The sequence below is a fragment of the Rutidosis leptorrhynchoides genome, chromosome 2, assembly GCF_046630445.1.
Source record: "Rutidosis leptorrhynchoides isolate AG116_Rl617_1_P2 chromosome 2, CSIRO_AGI_Rlap_v1, whole genome shotgun sequence".
In the NCBI taxonomy this organism is placed as follows: Eukaryota; Viridiplantae; Streptophyta; class Magnoliopsida; order Asterales; family Asteraceae; genus Rutidosis; species Rutidosis leptorrhynchoides.
In genome coordinates, this window is record NC_092334.1 from 357,859,200 (window position 1) to 357,874,184 (window position 14,985).

The 14,985-nt window shown below is 35.5% G+C and overlaps 1 protein-coding gene across 1 annotated transcript; it reads right to left on the reverse strand.

Moving 5' to 3' along the window:
* Nucleotides 1-9,043: 9,043 nt before the first annotated feature.
* On the reverse strand, nucleotides 9,044-14,210 carry LOC139891990 (cysteine-rich receptor-like protein kinase 42). The gene is made up of 6 exons (XM_071875012.1): nucleotides 13,233-14,210; nucleotides 11,531-11,644; nucleotides 11,091-11,441; nucleotides 10,188-10,422; nucleotides 9,932-10,079; nucleotides 9,044-9,661 (listed from the first exon to the last, which is right to left on the reverse strand). The coding sequence occupies exons 1-6, from the start codon at nucleotides 14,023-14,025 to the stop codon at nucleotides 9,287-9,289; spliced, it is 2,016 nt and encodes a 671-aa protein (XP_071731113.1). The 5' UTR covers nucleotides 14,026-14,210; the 3' UTR covers nucleotides 9,044-9,286.
* Nucleotides 14,211-14,985: the final 775 nt, after the last annotated feature.

A 14,985-nucleotide genomic window follows, 5' to 3' on the forward strand; every position in this document is an offset into this window, starting at 1 on the left:
ATTGTTGATGGAGGCAGCTGTGCAAATGCAGCATTTGCTCACATGGTGGAAAAGCTTGAGCTGGTTACAAAGAAGCATCCTCATCCATACAAACTTCAATGGCTTAACCAAAGCAGCGAGGTAAAGGTTACTCGCCAAGTTACTGTTCCATTTTCTATTGGTACGGTTTATCAAGAGATCACTTGTGATGTTATTCCTATAGATGCTTGTCATTTGCTGCTTGGTAGACCTTGGTTATTTGATAAGTATGTCTATCATAATGGACATCAAAATACTTATTCAATGTATGTGAATGGTAAGAAGATCACCCTCACTTCTTTAAAGCCTAGTGAAATACCTAGAGCTGGCCCTACTGTTAAGAATGATAAAACTTTGTTTATGACTCAAGCTGAAGTTGATACTGAGTTAAAAGGTGGTACTGGTGCTTATTTATTGCTGCTGGTTGAAAGTGATGACTTGAGCCAGCATGATGAAATACAAGCTAGGGTAAAGCCATTGTTATCCGAATTTGCTGATGTGTTTCCTACGGAGTTACCTACTGGTTTTCCACCAATCAGGGGTATTGAACATCAAATTGATCTTGTACTTGGATCTGTTCTTCCTAATAAAGAAGCTTATCGATGTTCTCCTCATGAAGCAAAAGAATTAGAGAATCAAGTTAATGAGCTGGTTGCAAAGGGTTATGTTTGAACCAACATGAGTCCTTGTTCAGTACCAGCTTTGCTGGTTCCAAAGAAAGATGGTTCTATGAGAATGTGCGTAGACAGCAGAGCTATTAAAAACATCACCATCAAGTATAGGTATCCCATACCTAGATTAGATGATATGCTAGATGAGCTGCATGGTTCTTGTGTATTCTCCAAAGTTGATCTTAGAAGTGGGTATCATCAGATTCGAATGAAAGAAGGAGATGAATGGAAGACAGCTTTCAAGATTAAGGGTGGATTATTCGAGTGGCTGGTTATGCCTTTTGGATTATCCAATGCTCCCAGCACATTCATGAGACTTATGAATGAAGTGCTCAGACCACTTATTGGGCAGTTTGTGGTTGTTTACTTTGATGACATTTTAGTGTACTCAAAAACTAAATAAGAACACTTGGATCATTTGAGGAAAGTATTTGAGCTGTTAAGGCAGTATCAATTATATGCAAAGCTGGAGAAGTGTGATTTCTTTGTCAGCAAAGTAGTGTTTCTTGGGCATGTGGTTTCTGAATAAGGCATTTCAATGGATCCATCTAAAGTGGAAGCAATTAGATCATGGCCTAGTCCTTCTTCCATTACTGAAATCAGAAGTTTCCATGGTTTAGCTTCATTTTATAGAAGATTTATCAAAGACTTCTCCACAATTGTTACTCCAATTACTGATTGTTTGAAGAAAGGGTATTTGAATGGTCTAGTTCTGCCCAATCAGCATTTGAATCATTGAAAGAGAAGCTAAGTTCAGCACCTATACTTGCTTTGCCTAATTTTGATATGTTGTTTGAACTTGAATGTGATGCAAGTGGTGTTGGCATTGGAGCTGTGCTAGTGCAAGGTAAAAGACCAGTAGCTTATTTCAGTAAAAAGCTAAGTGGGTCCAAACTAAATTATAGCACTTATGATAAAGAGTTTTATGCAATCATTTGAGCTTTTGATCACTGGTCTCATTATTTGAAGCCAAGGCAGTTTGTTCTCTTTTCTGATCACGAAGCATTGAAGTACATTAATGTGCAGCACAAACTAAATCCCAGACATGCCAAATGGGTTGAATTCTTGCAGATGTACTCCTTTGTGTCTAAACACAAGGCTGGTACTTCTAATATTATTGCTGATGCTCTATCAAGAAGATACTCTTTGTTGTCAATTATGGAAGCTAGAGTTCTTGGATTCTCATTTGTTAAGGAGTTATATGAAGCTGATCCAGACTTTGCTTGTGATGACCCGAAAATTTCTGACCAAATTTAAACTTATTCTTTGTATGATTAACGTTTTTGACACGATAACCAAAGCCTGTAAAACTGAATCTCAATATTTTTGAACTACTTTCATATGTTCAATTACCCTTCGGTTGTTCTCGACGATTCACGAACACTTAAATGTAAATAGATACATATATATACTATAACTTGAAAGCGTAACAAAGTATTAATTGTATGATACTGTGCATTAAACTTATTGGTTTATATATCTATTTGAATATATATGATAAGTTGGAATATTAATTTTATGAAAATATTGCGACGTGTATTTAATATGTGTTTATGAATATTGAATATTTATTAACTTGGTCATAAAACGTTCTGATTTAAAACAATATTATTAAATATACTTTGATAGATAACGAGACAATGATTTATAGAAGTAAATGACCAAAACACTCAAATGTATAAGTTATATTTTGAGTGGTATAGTTTATGGATAATTTAAGTCTATATTTTGACAAAGGTACGAGTCGCGAAACGTAAAGTACAAGTTTTCTCAGTGTACGAAAGGACGTTCGAAAAATCGGAACCGGGACATAAGTCAAGTGACGACGTACGATTTATCGGAATAAAAATTTCAAATCAACTATGCACAGGAATAAAATATAATATATAATTAATTAATTTAAATTATATATATTATATTTAAATATGTCAACAAACAAAACAACAAACGATTGTGAGCTGGATCAGAGGGCCATGCGATTGCATGGCCATAATGCCCATAAACTATGCGATCGCATGGATGGCTGGGGTAGGTCAATTTCTATAAATTCAGTCGAATTCAATTTTGGTGTACACACATATCATTCTATCTTCTCTGCTCTCTAATATATATATATATATATATATATATATATATATATATATATATATATATATATAAATATATATATATATTATTATTATTATTAAGATTAATAATATTATTAATCTTATTATTATTATTATCAGTAGTATTAGTATTATTTTTATTAATATTATACATAAAATACTACGACGAGGTTATGAGCGAGTTATTTTTAAAACAAGCTTTTCAAACGGGATACAGCTAAGGAAAGTATGGGTTATAACTATGAAGGTTATGGGTATTACTTGGGGGTTGTGACCTAGCATTTATCATATCCGTTGCGTCTACGTACTTTCCTGCAATATTGAATCTCAATATTGATACGTGAGCACTCATATTTTATCTTTTATATGTTAATAAGTGTATCCCTGACTAGTGCTCGAGTATATTTGATTATGCATGCTTGTATATTTAATTTCGTCATTATATAGTATATGTTGAATCACGAATTTAATACGTATATTACTGATATAAGGTATATGATATGCATGTTTTTGGAAAGCTGGCGAAAAATTATTAACTTTTCATTTAGAAATCGCGTGATTTCGATGAACGGATTAAAAGATATGATCAACTGAATTATTGTTGACGTTAATTGAAATTGTGTTTGAAACTGTAAATTAATATTTAAACAACTTGTTTATAAGATTGATAAATTGGATTTTCAAATATTACTAATCGAGTAAAGGAATTTCTATATAAGGCACGTCTCGTCTTGTTGAACAATTGTCAAGGTTGACTGTCTTATCATGTTTTAAAGTTTTATAAACACTATAATCTGGTTTTACAAGTATTGGAAAACTATGTGAAATAATAAAATACTTTCGATTGCCATGATAATTCAAATATAATATAGCTCCTGAAATAAATAATATTTTGAATTTGATAAACTATAAATTCGTTCAATTACCAAGACTTATACTATATTAATAAACATGTATAGATTTAAAGATCATATTGGGTCAGGTTGACTTTTAAGATGACTTTTGTATGACAGTCTCGAGCATTAGGATTTTGATACACTATGACCTGGCCTAGCTTGTTAAACATCTATTGACCAACATATATTCTCTAGGTTGAGATCTATGGTTACTTTGCATTCTGAGTTTTGGTCACATTCCGGTGAATTACTTTATGTGCTGCTAAGGTGAGTTTCATTTGCTCCATTTTTAATTGCTTTTGAAATCTATATTTTTGGGCTGAGAATACATGCACTTTATTTTAAACGCAATGGATACAAGTACATACTAAATTCTACACTGAGTTTGAACCGAAAATCCCTTAGCTTTGGTAACTAGTAACTGCCAATTATAAGAACTGGTGGGCGCGAGTAGTAGTATATGGATCCATAGGGCTTGATATCCCCGTCCGAGCTAGAGCGCTAGCCTTTTAACGGACGTATGCTATTTGAGATGCGTACACGTTGGTTTACGTGTATTATTTAGATGATTATACAAAGGGTACAATTTATATATACGTTAAGTTTAGTTACCAGGGTGCTCAATCTTGTAGAATATTTTGATAAACGTTTCTGGATGAAACAACTGAAATCTTGTGATCCACCTTTATATACAGATTATGCGAAACATTAAAACTATGAACTCACCAACCTTTGTGTTGACACTTTCAAGCATGTTTATTCTCAGGTTCCTAGAAGTCTTCCGCTGTTTGCTTATATGTTAGACAAGCTTTGTGCATGGAGTCATACATGCTTTATTCAAGAAAATGTTGCATTCACAAAACCATCATCATGTATCTATTTTGACTGCATTGTCAACGGATGTATTATTGTAAACTATTATTTACGGTGATTGTCTATATGTAGAAATCATCAGATGTCGAAAACCTTGGATTTAAATATTCATTTATGGTATACCTTTTCAAAAGAATGCAATGTTTATAAAACGTATCATATAGAGGTCAAATACCTCGCAATGAAATCAACGAATGACGTATTCGTCCATATGGATTTGGAGCGATCGTCACATTGCTCCTATTTTGAATTGTTCTCCTGCTAAGTCCAAAAGATATTATGTTGAGCAAGATGGTTTCCTATTCAAAGGCAGCAGATTGTGCATTCCAAAAGATTCAATCAGGGAGTTGCTGATTAGAGAAGCACATAGAGGTGGTTTAGCTGGTCATTTTTGGGATTAACAAGACATTGGAGATCCTAAATGAACACTTTTACTGTCCATGTATGGATAAAGATGTCAAAGCTATGATTAAAATCGTTGTGCTACATGTTTTCAAGCTAAGTCCGCTTTTCACAAGGGTTTGTATACTCCTCTTCCTGTTCCCAACCAGCCACGGGAAGATTTGAGCATGGACTTCATAGTTGCTTTGCCAAGAACTCAGCGAGGCAAAGATTCTATTATGGTTGTTGTTGACAGATTTTCAAAGATGGCTCATTTCATAGCCTGCAACAAAACCAATGATGCTACTATTGTTACTGCTTTATTCTTCAAAGAGATTGTTCGTCTTCATGGAGTGCCAAAAACCATTGTGTCTGATCGAGATACAAAGTTCTTAAGTTATTTTTGGAAGACATTATGGAAGTTGCTTGGTACTAAGCTTTTGTTCAGCACTTCTCACCATCCCCAAACTGATGGCCAAACTGAAGTTACTAATAGAACAGTGGGAATTCTGCTTAGAACACTTGTAAAGAAGAGTTTGAAGGAGTGGGATCTGAAGCTTGCTCATGCTGAATTTGCTTTCAACAGAGCACCTAATTACTTCACTGGAAAATTACCATTTAAAATCTGCTATGGTGCAAATCCACTCACACCCATTGATCTGATTCCTTTTGCAATTGAGCCTAAGGCAAGTGTTGAGGCAGTAGCAAAGGCCAAAGAAATGAAGAAGCTGTATGAACAAGTGAGGGTCAAAATTGAGAAGACCAACCAGCAATACAAGGCTAAAGCTAACCAACACAGAAAGCAACCCACTTTTATTCCTGGTGATCTTGTTTGGATTCATCTAAGGAAGGAAAGGTTTCCAGCAAAAAGGAAGAACAAGCTGATGCCAAGAGCTGAGGGTCCATTTAAAGTGTTGGAAAAAGTTGGTGATAATGCTTACAAGGTCGAGCTGCCTGGTAATACCGCTGTGTCTAGCACTTTTAATGTTGGTGATTTGATGCCCTACTTGGAAGATGACAACCTCGAGAACTTGAGGTCAAGTTCCTTTTTAGAGGGGGAGGATGATGCGGGTGAGTTGGGCAATATAACCAGCAACACAACCAGCACAAGCTCAAATGATGTCACACTCGAATCTGGTCAAGCAATGGTCGTGTTGCCATCTCTTTCGTATCATCTAAGTGTTTTTGGAGCTGGTTCAACAAGCTCAGGGTTACCCTACTTCAGTCCTTAAACTGAAGTAGTTATGTTTTCATGAATAAAGATTTTGATAGTTGAAGGCAAGCCAGCAACGAAGAAGAACTAGCTAGCCGAACCAGCAAATGCACTTTTGTTCAACCAGCAAATGTCCTTAGTTCAACCAGCAAAGTTTTACCCAGCCGATAAAGCTAGTTCAACCAGCAAGATGAACTTCTGTATTACAACCAGCACACGACGTTGTTTTCTTTCTAAGGGGCCAACTTGCTGATACGATTCAAAGTTTACTTATTCTTTTCAATAAACCGGTCAGGTCATGTACTTAACACGTGTGTGGCTATTCTAGAATGTTGGGCTGTCCAAGGAAGATTCTTATCTATCATTAGATGTTTTTTATCATGGGAGGAGAACTACTAAATGGCAGACCTTTTGCAGATTATGTCCTTTATTCTTATTGGCTAGTTTGTAATTGTTTGTCCTTTTTGTCTCCTTTTCCTTTTTATGTTTTTGTCTTATCTTGAAAGTAGCTGTTAAGCTTCTCCTATAAATAGAGAGCTCTTGTAATTGTAAAACTTGGTTGATGATTGAATGAAAAGTTTGATAGAGCTTATCTATTTACAAAATCTCTGTGTCTTTACGAATCTTTGATTCCGGTGGCTAAGAGTGGTTTCTTTATCAGTGTTTGTGGTGTTACTTTATCAAACATTGTGGTGAAATCCAAATCTTCATATCTGATATTATAGTTGTGGTGGAATCTTTATCAGCTGTAGTTGAAGATTTGGAGTGTTTCTAGATCTCTAATTGTGGTGGTATCTTTATCAATTAAGGGTTTAGATTCTTTATCCTTTGTGTTCGTCTTTCAGAGTTTTATACTCTGTTTTGGGGCAGTTACTGTTACAAATTGGGTATTTAGTGTTCAGATCTGTTGGGTGAAGAAAGCTTGTTCTAAATTGCGTTTTTAAAGTCATAATTACGCATCATAATTAAAACACCACTAATGAACCACAAAGCCCAAAACGCAAAATAAAAGGGTGCCTTGGGTGGGTTCGGTCGATTGGCCCATCTAGGGTGCTCCTGGGCTTGTTTCGCCTAAAAGTTTGTACGCGCGTGGTCCGTTTCGAGTGCCGTTAACCGTACCGGGTTCCTGGAACGTTAACCGATTGTTGAAACATAATACGCCGGGTTTAATTCATTAAATACTTAATAAATTAAATAAGTTTTTCATAAAGTTAATAATTATTAAAAATAATTATTTTATCAAAAACGTGTGTTCCGTAAACTGAAAGGCTTTCTATTCGATTATCGTAACCGTGTCGTTTTCTATGTATTTCGTTATTCGAAACAAGTTTATCAATTAATATCAACATATTAATTCAAGTAATCCACTAGGATCAGATATGCATTCAAATCAGTTAAGCACATAAAGTTCTATGTAATCACCGTTAATAATTAACAGACAAGTAACGATAGTAATGGGAAAAGTAGGGTTGTTAAAAAACCGGAGCATTCGATGAATGGTGGACGGTATAGCGCCAAACTTTTGGATGGAGGTTCTTCCCAATATGGCATTGTACCTAGAGTATGAGCGCATCACACAAAATTCTACACTCTCGGTGCGCTTTTTTAGCTTGTCTTTGCTATCTCTCAGCTCCAATCTTAGGTTTAGAATTCCGATAGGCCATGCCGACTCTCGTGAAAACCCGGACAGGGCTGTGGTTGGAGGTTTGATAGTCTGCCTGATCGGTGTGGGCAAATGTCGGAAGCAATGTTTGTACATGATATCAACACTACTGTCGTTGTCCATATGAAGACGCTTCACACCAACACCCGACTCGGGCAGGTGTCCCTGTACCACAATGGGTGAGTAGGAGGTGTTGAATGTTAGGACGGCGGGGAAGGATATCTCTGTTGCCTCCAGACTTCCGCCAACGCCCGATTTGCGCTTGGTTCCTTGTTGTTGTTGGCAGCTGGCCATTGAGCGCATTTTATTTTTTCGTAACAGATGTCTGTAGAGAAAAAACAAGTGAGTGGTGGATATATAGAGAAAAGATCAAATCAAAACCTTTTAACATGTGTATCCCACGGATGGCGCCAAATGATCAAGTATAGAATAAATGGGTCGGGTTCGGTCCATGCTTGACATCATTGAAAGGGGATTTAAGGGTCAATTGAGTTCAACTCTCCGGTTCGGAGTACCGTGAATAACCCCTTACGGGATGAGGATCTCAGCAGGGGTGGTTAAACATAGGCCCACCATCGACGGGTCGCCCGGTTAGTGATGGCTCGCACTGGTTTAAAGGATTTGTGCTCATAGAACGTTAGCTGTAGATCAAGAGTATATCTAGTGAAGTGCTGTATGTCCGGTAGCGCGGGTAGAAAGGCGCTATATAGATAGCGCAGATAGTTTGTACCTTAATACTAAAAATAGTATATGTGTGAATCCCAATTGATCATGAATGATGCCTTGTGATTTGTCTGTTATTTATAACTACAGTGCCGTTTGTCTATTGGTGCCACGTGTTCCCTGTTACTTTCTTGTCTATACTGCCTGAATGTTTAGAGGAGGGGACCAGGGAACAGTAGTTGTTACTTTTATGCTGGCTGTCTGCAATTTCTATCTTTTTGCAGAGATCGTGGTGAGTACCGGACACGTTGGCTCCGTTCAGCTCGATCTGGGCGTACCCAGCGCTCATTTACTCGCGCCAGGTGAGCTTTCACGCCAAAGCCTTGCACGCGTGGTGCAAGTGTGATGCGCTACACGAGCCAATCGGGTATGCGTATCATTATCTGTAACTCTTGTTAATGCAGCCACACATTACAGTAAACGTGACTATTAACAAGGTTCATTAATATCCAAATAAAATAAAATAAAATGTATTCTTTTGACGATGGACTTAAAAAAAATAAAAAAAAAATAATCAAGCCTTTCAATTTCTCAATTTGTTCATGGAACGAACAATATTTCCCTCTAAAACTATATTAGTACTACTGTAAATACCTCCCAAAAAAAACAAGAAAAATGTGAACTTTAGGGTAAAATATGCACAAAACCTCCCAAAAACTCTTCACAACATTTACCTTCACAAAAAATCATTTCATACCAGATTCAAAATAAACCCTAATCTTGTAGGTCATATTAACGAGTTAACACGAACTTGATTCATCGATTTTTAACGGCCACTCTGAACTTGGAGTCGTGGATGACTGTGACGTGGTAGTATATGACATCCCCATTTTAGTCATCGGGCTAGAAGTCGAGCTGCTAAGTAACCCCCCTTGAGACATGAGGGCCCGCGCATTTAGAAACGGTGGTTGATGTGGGACCGGGATCTGCTTATCCCCGCCCTTTGTGGTCAAGAACTCGATTACTTCTGGCATTGATGGCCTTAAAGCCGCTGATGCTTGTGTGCACAAAAGCCCGATTTGCAACACTTCTAATGCCTCTTGTTCCGAAAAATTGCCCTTTAGTAAAGGATCAACTGCTTCAGACACAACACCTTCTTTGTATAGTTTCCATACCTAATAAAAGAAATAGTGATTAACACAACACAATGTCGCGAGAAATAATTGAAAACGATAATTTGCAAACGAAAAAAGTGAGAATTTGTTAACGACGACCCTTGGGGTTGTCGTTAACGTGTATATAATGGTTGTACAATTCAATAACCTTCACTATAAAGTTAATGTGTAATCTCCATGTACAACCATTTTATGCACGTTAATGACAACCCTAACCCTAAGAGTTGTCGTTAACAAAATTCTTATAAAAAGACTGGTTTTAGGACTTACGGTTTGCAAGAGGGAACCACCCGAGTCTTCTACAAAGGCGTTGTTTCTTTTGCCACAAACAATTTCAAGAACCACAACACCAAAACTAAAAACGTCCGCCTTTTCTGTAAGTTGTCCTCGGACTATGTACTCAGGTGCCATATATCCCCTGACGCAACACATAAGTAGTGAGTCATTGACTTTTTTGAGCCAAACACTTGTTTTTTACAACGCAAATAACAAAAAAAATTAAATTAGAACATAAGAATTTTCTTACAATGTTCCAGCAATGCCGGTAGTAAGATGACTTCTATCAGCTCCAAAAGTCCTCACGAGACCAAAATCCGCAATCTTTGGAGAAAAATCTTTGTCAAGAAGAATATTGCTGCTCTTGATGTCCCGGTGGATGATTCTAACGTGACAACCTCCATGAAGATATGCTAAACCTTCTGCTGTTCCAAGTATCACCACCATTCGCTGTTTCCAGCTTAGAATTTGAGCTTTATCCTTATCTGCAACAACATGTTAATTTTATGGGTCATGTTCAATAAGAAAAAGGTAGACCTTTGTATACGAAAGTTTTCCATACATATAAGATTAAGTTCAATAATACTAAAAAAATGTAATAAGTACTAACATCAATCAATACAACAACCAGGGAAGGATTGGAAACAACCAGGATGTGCTGCGTACAGTAGAGTATGGGGTCGGATTACTCGCTCTTCCCGGGTAACCCGAAGAGGAAAGCCTTACAACTTTTTTTTATCAATCAATACAACACAACAGTTGCAGAACACGAAATATAAAAAACCTTACAAATAAATGAACCATAGATAGATATTTACTTTTTAATTTTCAAAACCTTACAAATAAATGGACTATAGATAAAAATATATTGTTCGGTTATATTGTTGGGCCTCTTGGATTTAAACCAAGATATTGCCTTGACCGTTTCAGAACTGATCGACCGGGCATCCTCGAGATGTTCGCCTAATAAGTTTGAACATGAGACCTTGTAAGAACACTAGGAGTGGAGCCCTTACCACTCGGACACATTGGTGATGGTTACCATTTGACAATTACTATGGCTATTGACTACTTTTTTAGCTTAGGAGATAGAAATCGCACATCATAGCAAATTAGCGCGTATATCCAATAATAGATAAGAGAAAGAACGTACCGAAAAGGAAATGATCAAGGCTCTTGTTTGGAACAAACTCATAGACCAAAAGACTCTCGGGTCCTTCAATACTACAAGCCAAAAGCTTTATAAGGTTCTTGTGTTCAATCGCACTAATCAAATTGACTTCATTAAAAAACTCATCAACCCATTGTCTTGTATTGAAAAACAATCGCTTTACAGCAACAACGTCTCCATTAGGAAGAGTCCCTTTGTAAACAGAACCAGCTCCACCTTGGCCTAACTTATTTGAAATATCAAAGTAATTTGTTGATTTCTCAAGCGTTTCGTATTTGTACTTCAATCCAGATTTGTTAAATGAACTTGATAATAGTCCCATGTTTTTCTTCTCTGTAAATGCAAGTCAACATGTTGGTTATTATTCATGTCATATATTTAATTTTCTGTTATTTCGGTTCAGGGCTATAACAGTAATTTACCTTCTTTGAGCCTTGATATTCTTACGTACGCTGCATAACCAGCAAACGATGAGATCATGAGAAACGCCACTGCAGCCAAAACAACCGCTACTTTTGCTCCTGGACTGGAAATCGCTGAAATGGATAACTAATATAATTAATACCACCACAAAATTAAAAAAAAAAAAAAAAAAAAAAAAACAACTTTACTTATTCATTAAGTCATACTAATTCTCCATTTTTGACCACTGTTTTTGAGTTTTGTACCACCTATTGTATGTTATCATCGTTAGAGGAGTCAACATTGATTTGAATTCGTCTTTCTACTTACAGTTATGGTATGCAAATACTATAACAGAAATTCTATCAGAAACATGTACACAAGAATAAACGCTGTCAAAAAACAAACAGTGTATGCATAACGTACTGAACAGTTGGTCTGCGGTCTGCCCCAATCGAAGTCACGTACGAAAAAAGTTTATAAATCACTATCATGGTTAAGAAGTTGAAATAGCATTAAATTATAAAATACACCTACTATGATTAATTAATGATACATTATGCTAAATTGGAATACTAAACACCCTGGCAGAAGGCATGAAGATATGGATTAAGACTAAAAGTCAACAAAGTATCTTTAAAATTATCTCCTAGTAGGTTAACCTACAAATTACAAAAACTATAATTGGATTTGGGAATAAAATATTAAACAAGGAAACATCTTTGCACATGTAGTTTGTTTACATAAACATTCAAGCAAATGCTATATTAGACCTTTTTTTTTTTTGCCTTTTGACTTTTGAGTGCTAAAATGATGTCATTTTTTAAAAATTTGATAAGGAAATGTTATGGCTCAAGATTAAAGGGAGTTTTATGCTGAATTACAAACAAACATCATACCAATAAAAAAAGTATCTGAAGTTGATATACACTAGGCAATATCCTTTTTTATTTTTGAAAAATTATAATGGTTGACCTTTGAATTTGGATGTATGTAAGAATCAACGTCCTAAAATGTCAAAAAACAGGTGAAGCCATTTTATTTGAAAACTTGCCAAGCATCTTAGAACAGCTTGTCACTAAACCATTAAAAAGGTAATCAAAGACTTAAAAAGACCATTTTTATTTTTATATAATATATTACATCTATCTATAATTTATTATATTATTATATTATTGTGAAGAAGAAATTAAGTACTCCATAATAAACATATTCCTGTAACAATTTAGCACATATTGCATACAAAACTACTAATGCAAATTGATGAACAAGCAGAAAATTAGTGTTCACACTTGACATTCATATTTAATCAAACAAATAATTTCTGGGCATTGGGATCACAACTAAAACAAAAAGGTAACTTTTTCCTAAAAATGATTCAAAAACTTATCATCATCAGACCCAAAAAAATACACAATCAAACACAAAATTCATCCCCTGAACTCAAGAAACACAGAAATCCATAATCTTCAACCTAAAAATCTAACCTTTTTTTCAGATATAATATGATATTGATTCAAAAAACAAAACCCACAAAAAAAAGTTTTCATCTTTGATCAAAAAACTTGCTCACCACACCAAAAAAAGTTCACAAAAACTCTCCACTAAGTTCAAGAAACACAATTTAGCCGACCTTTTGTCAAATTCATACAATCATCAATCACAAAATCAAACCAATCATATTTTTATATATTAATTATTAATAAAAAAAATTAATAATACCTGAATTACCCCCATCTGATTGTGAATTTTGCTCATAAAACTTTTGAGTAGAATACCTCATAAAACACCCAGCATTCATACTCCTTCCTTCTTTACTTGGCAAACATTTCACAATTTCATCTTTAGCTTTATTTAAACAAATTCTACATTCTTCATTACTTAAACTCTCCCAACATTGAGCCAACCCAAAAACACCATTCATCTCCATCACACCAAACCCACCATTCCCCTTTTCACTACTATTCAAAGCCAACTCACTTAAATTTCCAACTAACCCCCCTACACTTTTCCCAAATTCCAAAACACCCCCTTTATAATCCTCCCCTGTTCCTAAACTTGAACTACAATTCCTAGCATCAGTAACATCATCAACTGCTTCATGAAAAAAACTATAATTATCAAATCTAACAAAACACCCATCAAGAAACACCCTTCCAGCAGTACGAGGTAAACAACCTGGGACAGCTGTACGGCTGACAGCGTAACAAACAAGACAATCAGTACGAGGAAGATCTTGATGACATTGAATTAACGCCAAAAAAGGGGGTGATGGTGGGTTTGTTATGTTTGAAATTGCGAAATTGTTTTTGGAGTTATTTAAATTACTTGAAAGCTGTTCCATTGCTTGAACAAAAGTTGGGATGAAACTTGCGGTGGTTGCTCTGCCGGTGCCGCATATTACACTGCCGGCGGCGGTGACACGTGGATCGGAATCAACGGTTGGAATTGAAAGAGTGATCAGTGAGATGATGATTAAAACAACCCATTTGAAGAACTGAGATGAGGAATACATTAGGAATAAATTATTAGTTTGTTCAAAAATTTTGAAATTGTGATTTGGATCTTGGTTTTGTTAGGTATGTGGTTTTATAAAAGATTATGAAAGTGAAGAAGGTGCAGAAAGTGAGAAATTTTGGGGGGATTGTCAAAGGTTTTGAGGTGATTTCACACGTTATTTATTCTTTTTATATTTTATTTATTTATTCATTAAAATTCATTTTTTATTGGTGTTGATGGTGATGATGATTTGTATGAGTATCAAGCAAAAGCAGCATTCAAATCAGGGATGATTGATTGTTTGCTGTTTTTTAAGTTTGTGGAAGGGCCAACCTTTTTTATTTTTTATTTATATCTATATATATATTATATATTCCGTATATAATATATACGGAATATATAATATTATAAATCTTGAGGTTGAGGGTTCGAGTCCTGCTTAGGACAATTCGTGGTGTATATATTCGAGTTAGATTTAAGTGGGTGTGTGAGTTTGCCTTTCAAAAAAAAAAAAAAAAAAAAAAATATTCCGTATATTTTTTTTTAGTTATTTATTGCTATTATTTTTTAAAGTTATGATATTTTTGGGAAATATTTATTGCTTTACATATACTGTACTTGATTTGTCCCGTTTTTTTTTTTTTTTTTTTTTTTGAAAGGCAAGTAAGTATTATTAATAAATAAATAGCAGTACATGAGAGAAACTAGCAAGAAGCTAGCTAAGACACGAGCTCACGCTCCAACCACACAATTAAAAACATACAACGCACAAGAACACGAAACGAGAGGAAACAAATGGCAAGAGGACAGAAACGACACTACAAGGGAGACACCTCGACTAGCTTTAGAGACTAAGTTTCCGAATCCGAGGACGCACAGGATGAGCAACACGAGCAACAAATATCGTCGTCGTCATCCTTTTCCGAATGTTTCATCACCTTCTCGAAAAAATATCTATCTTGCCATCGCGAGTTAT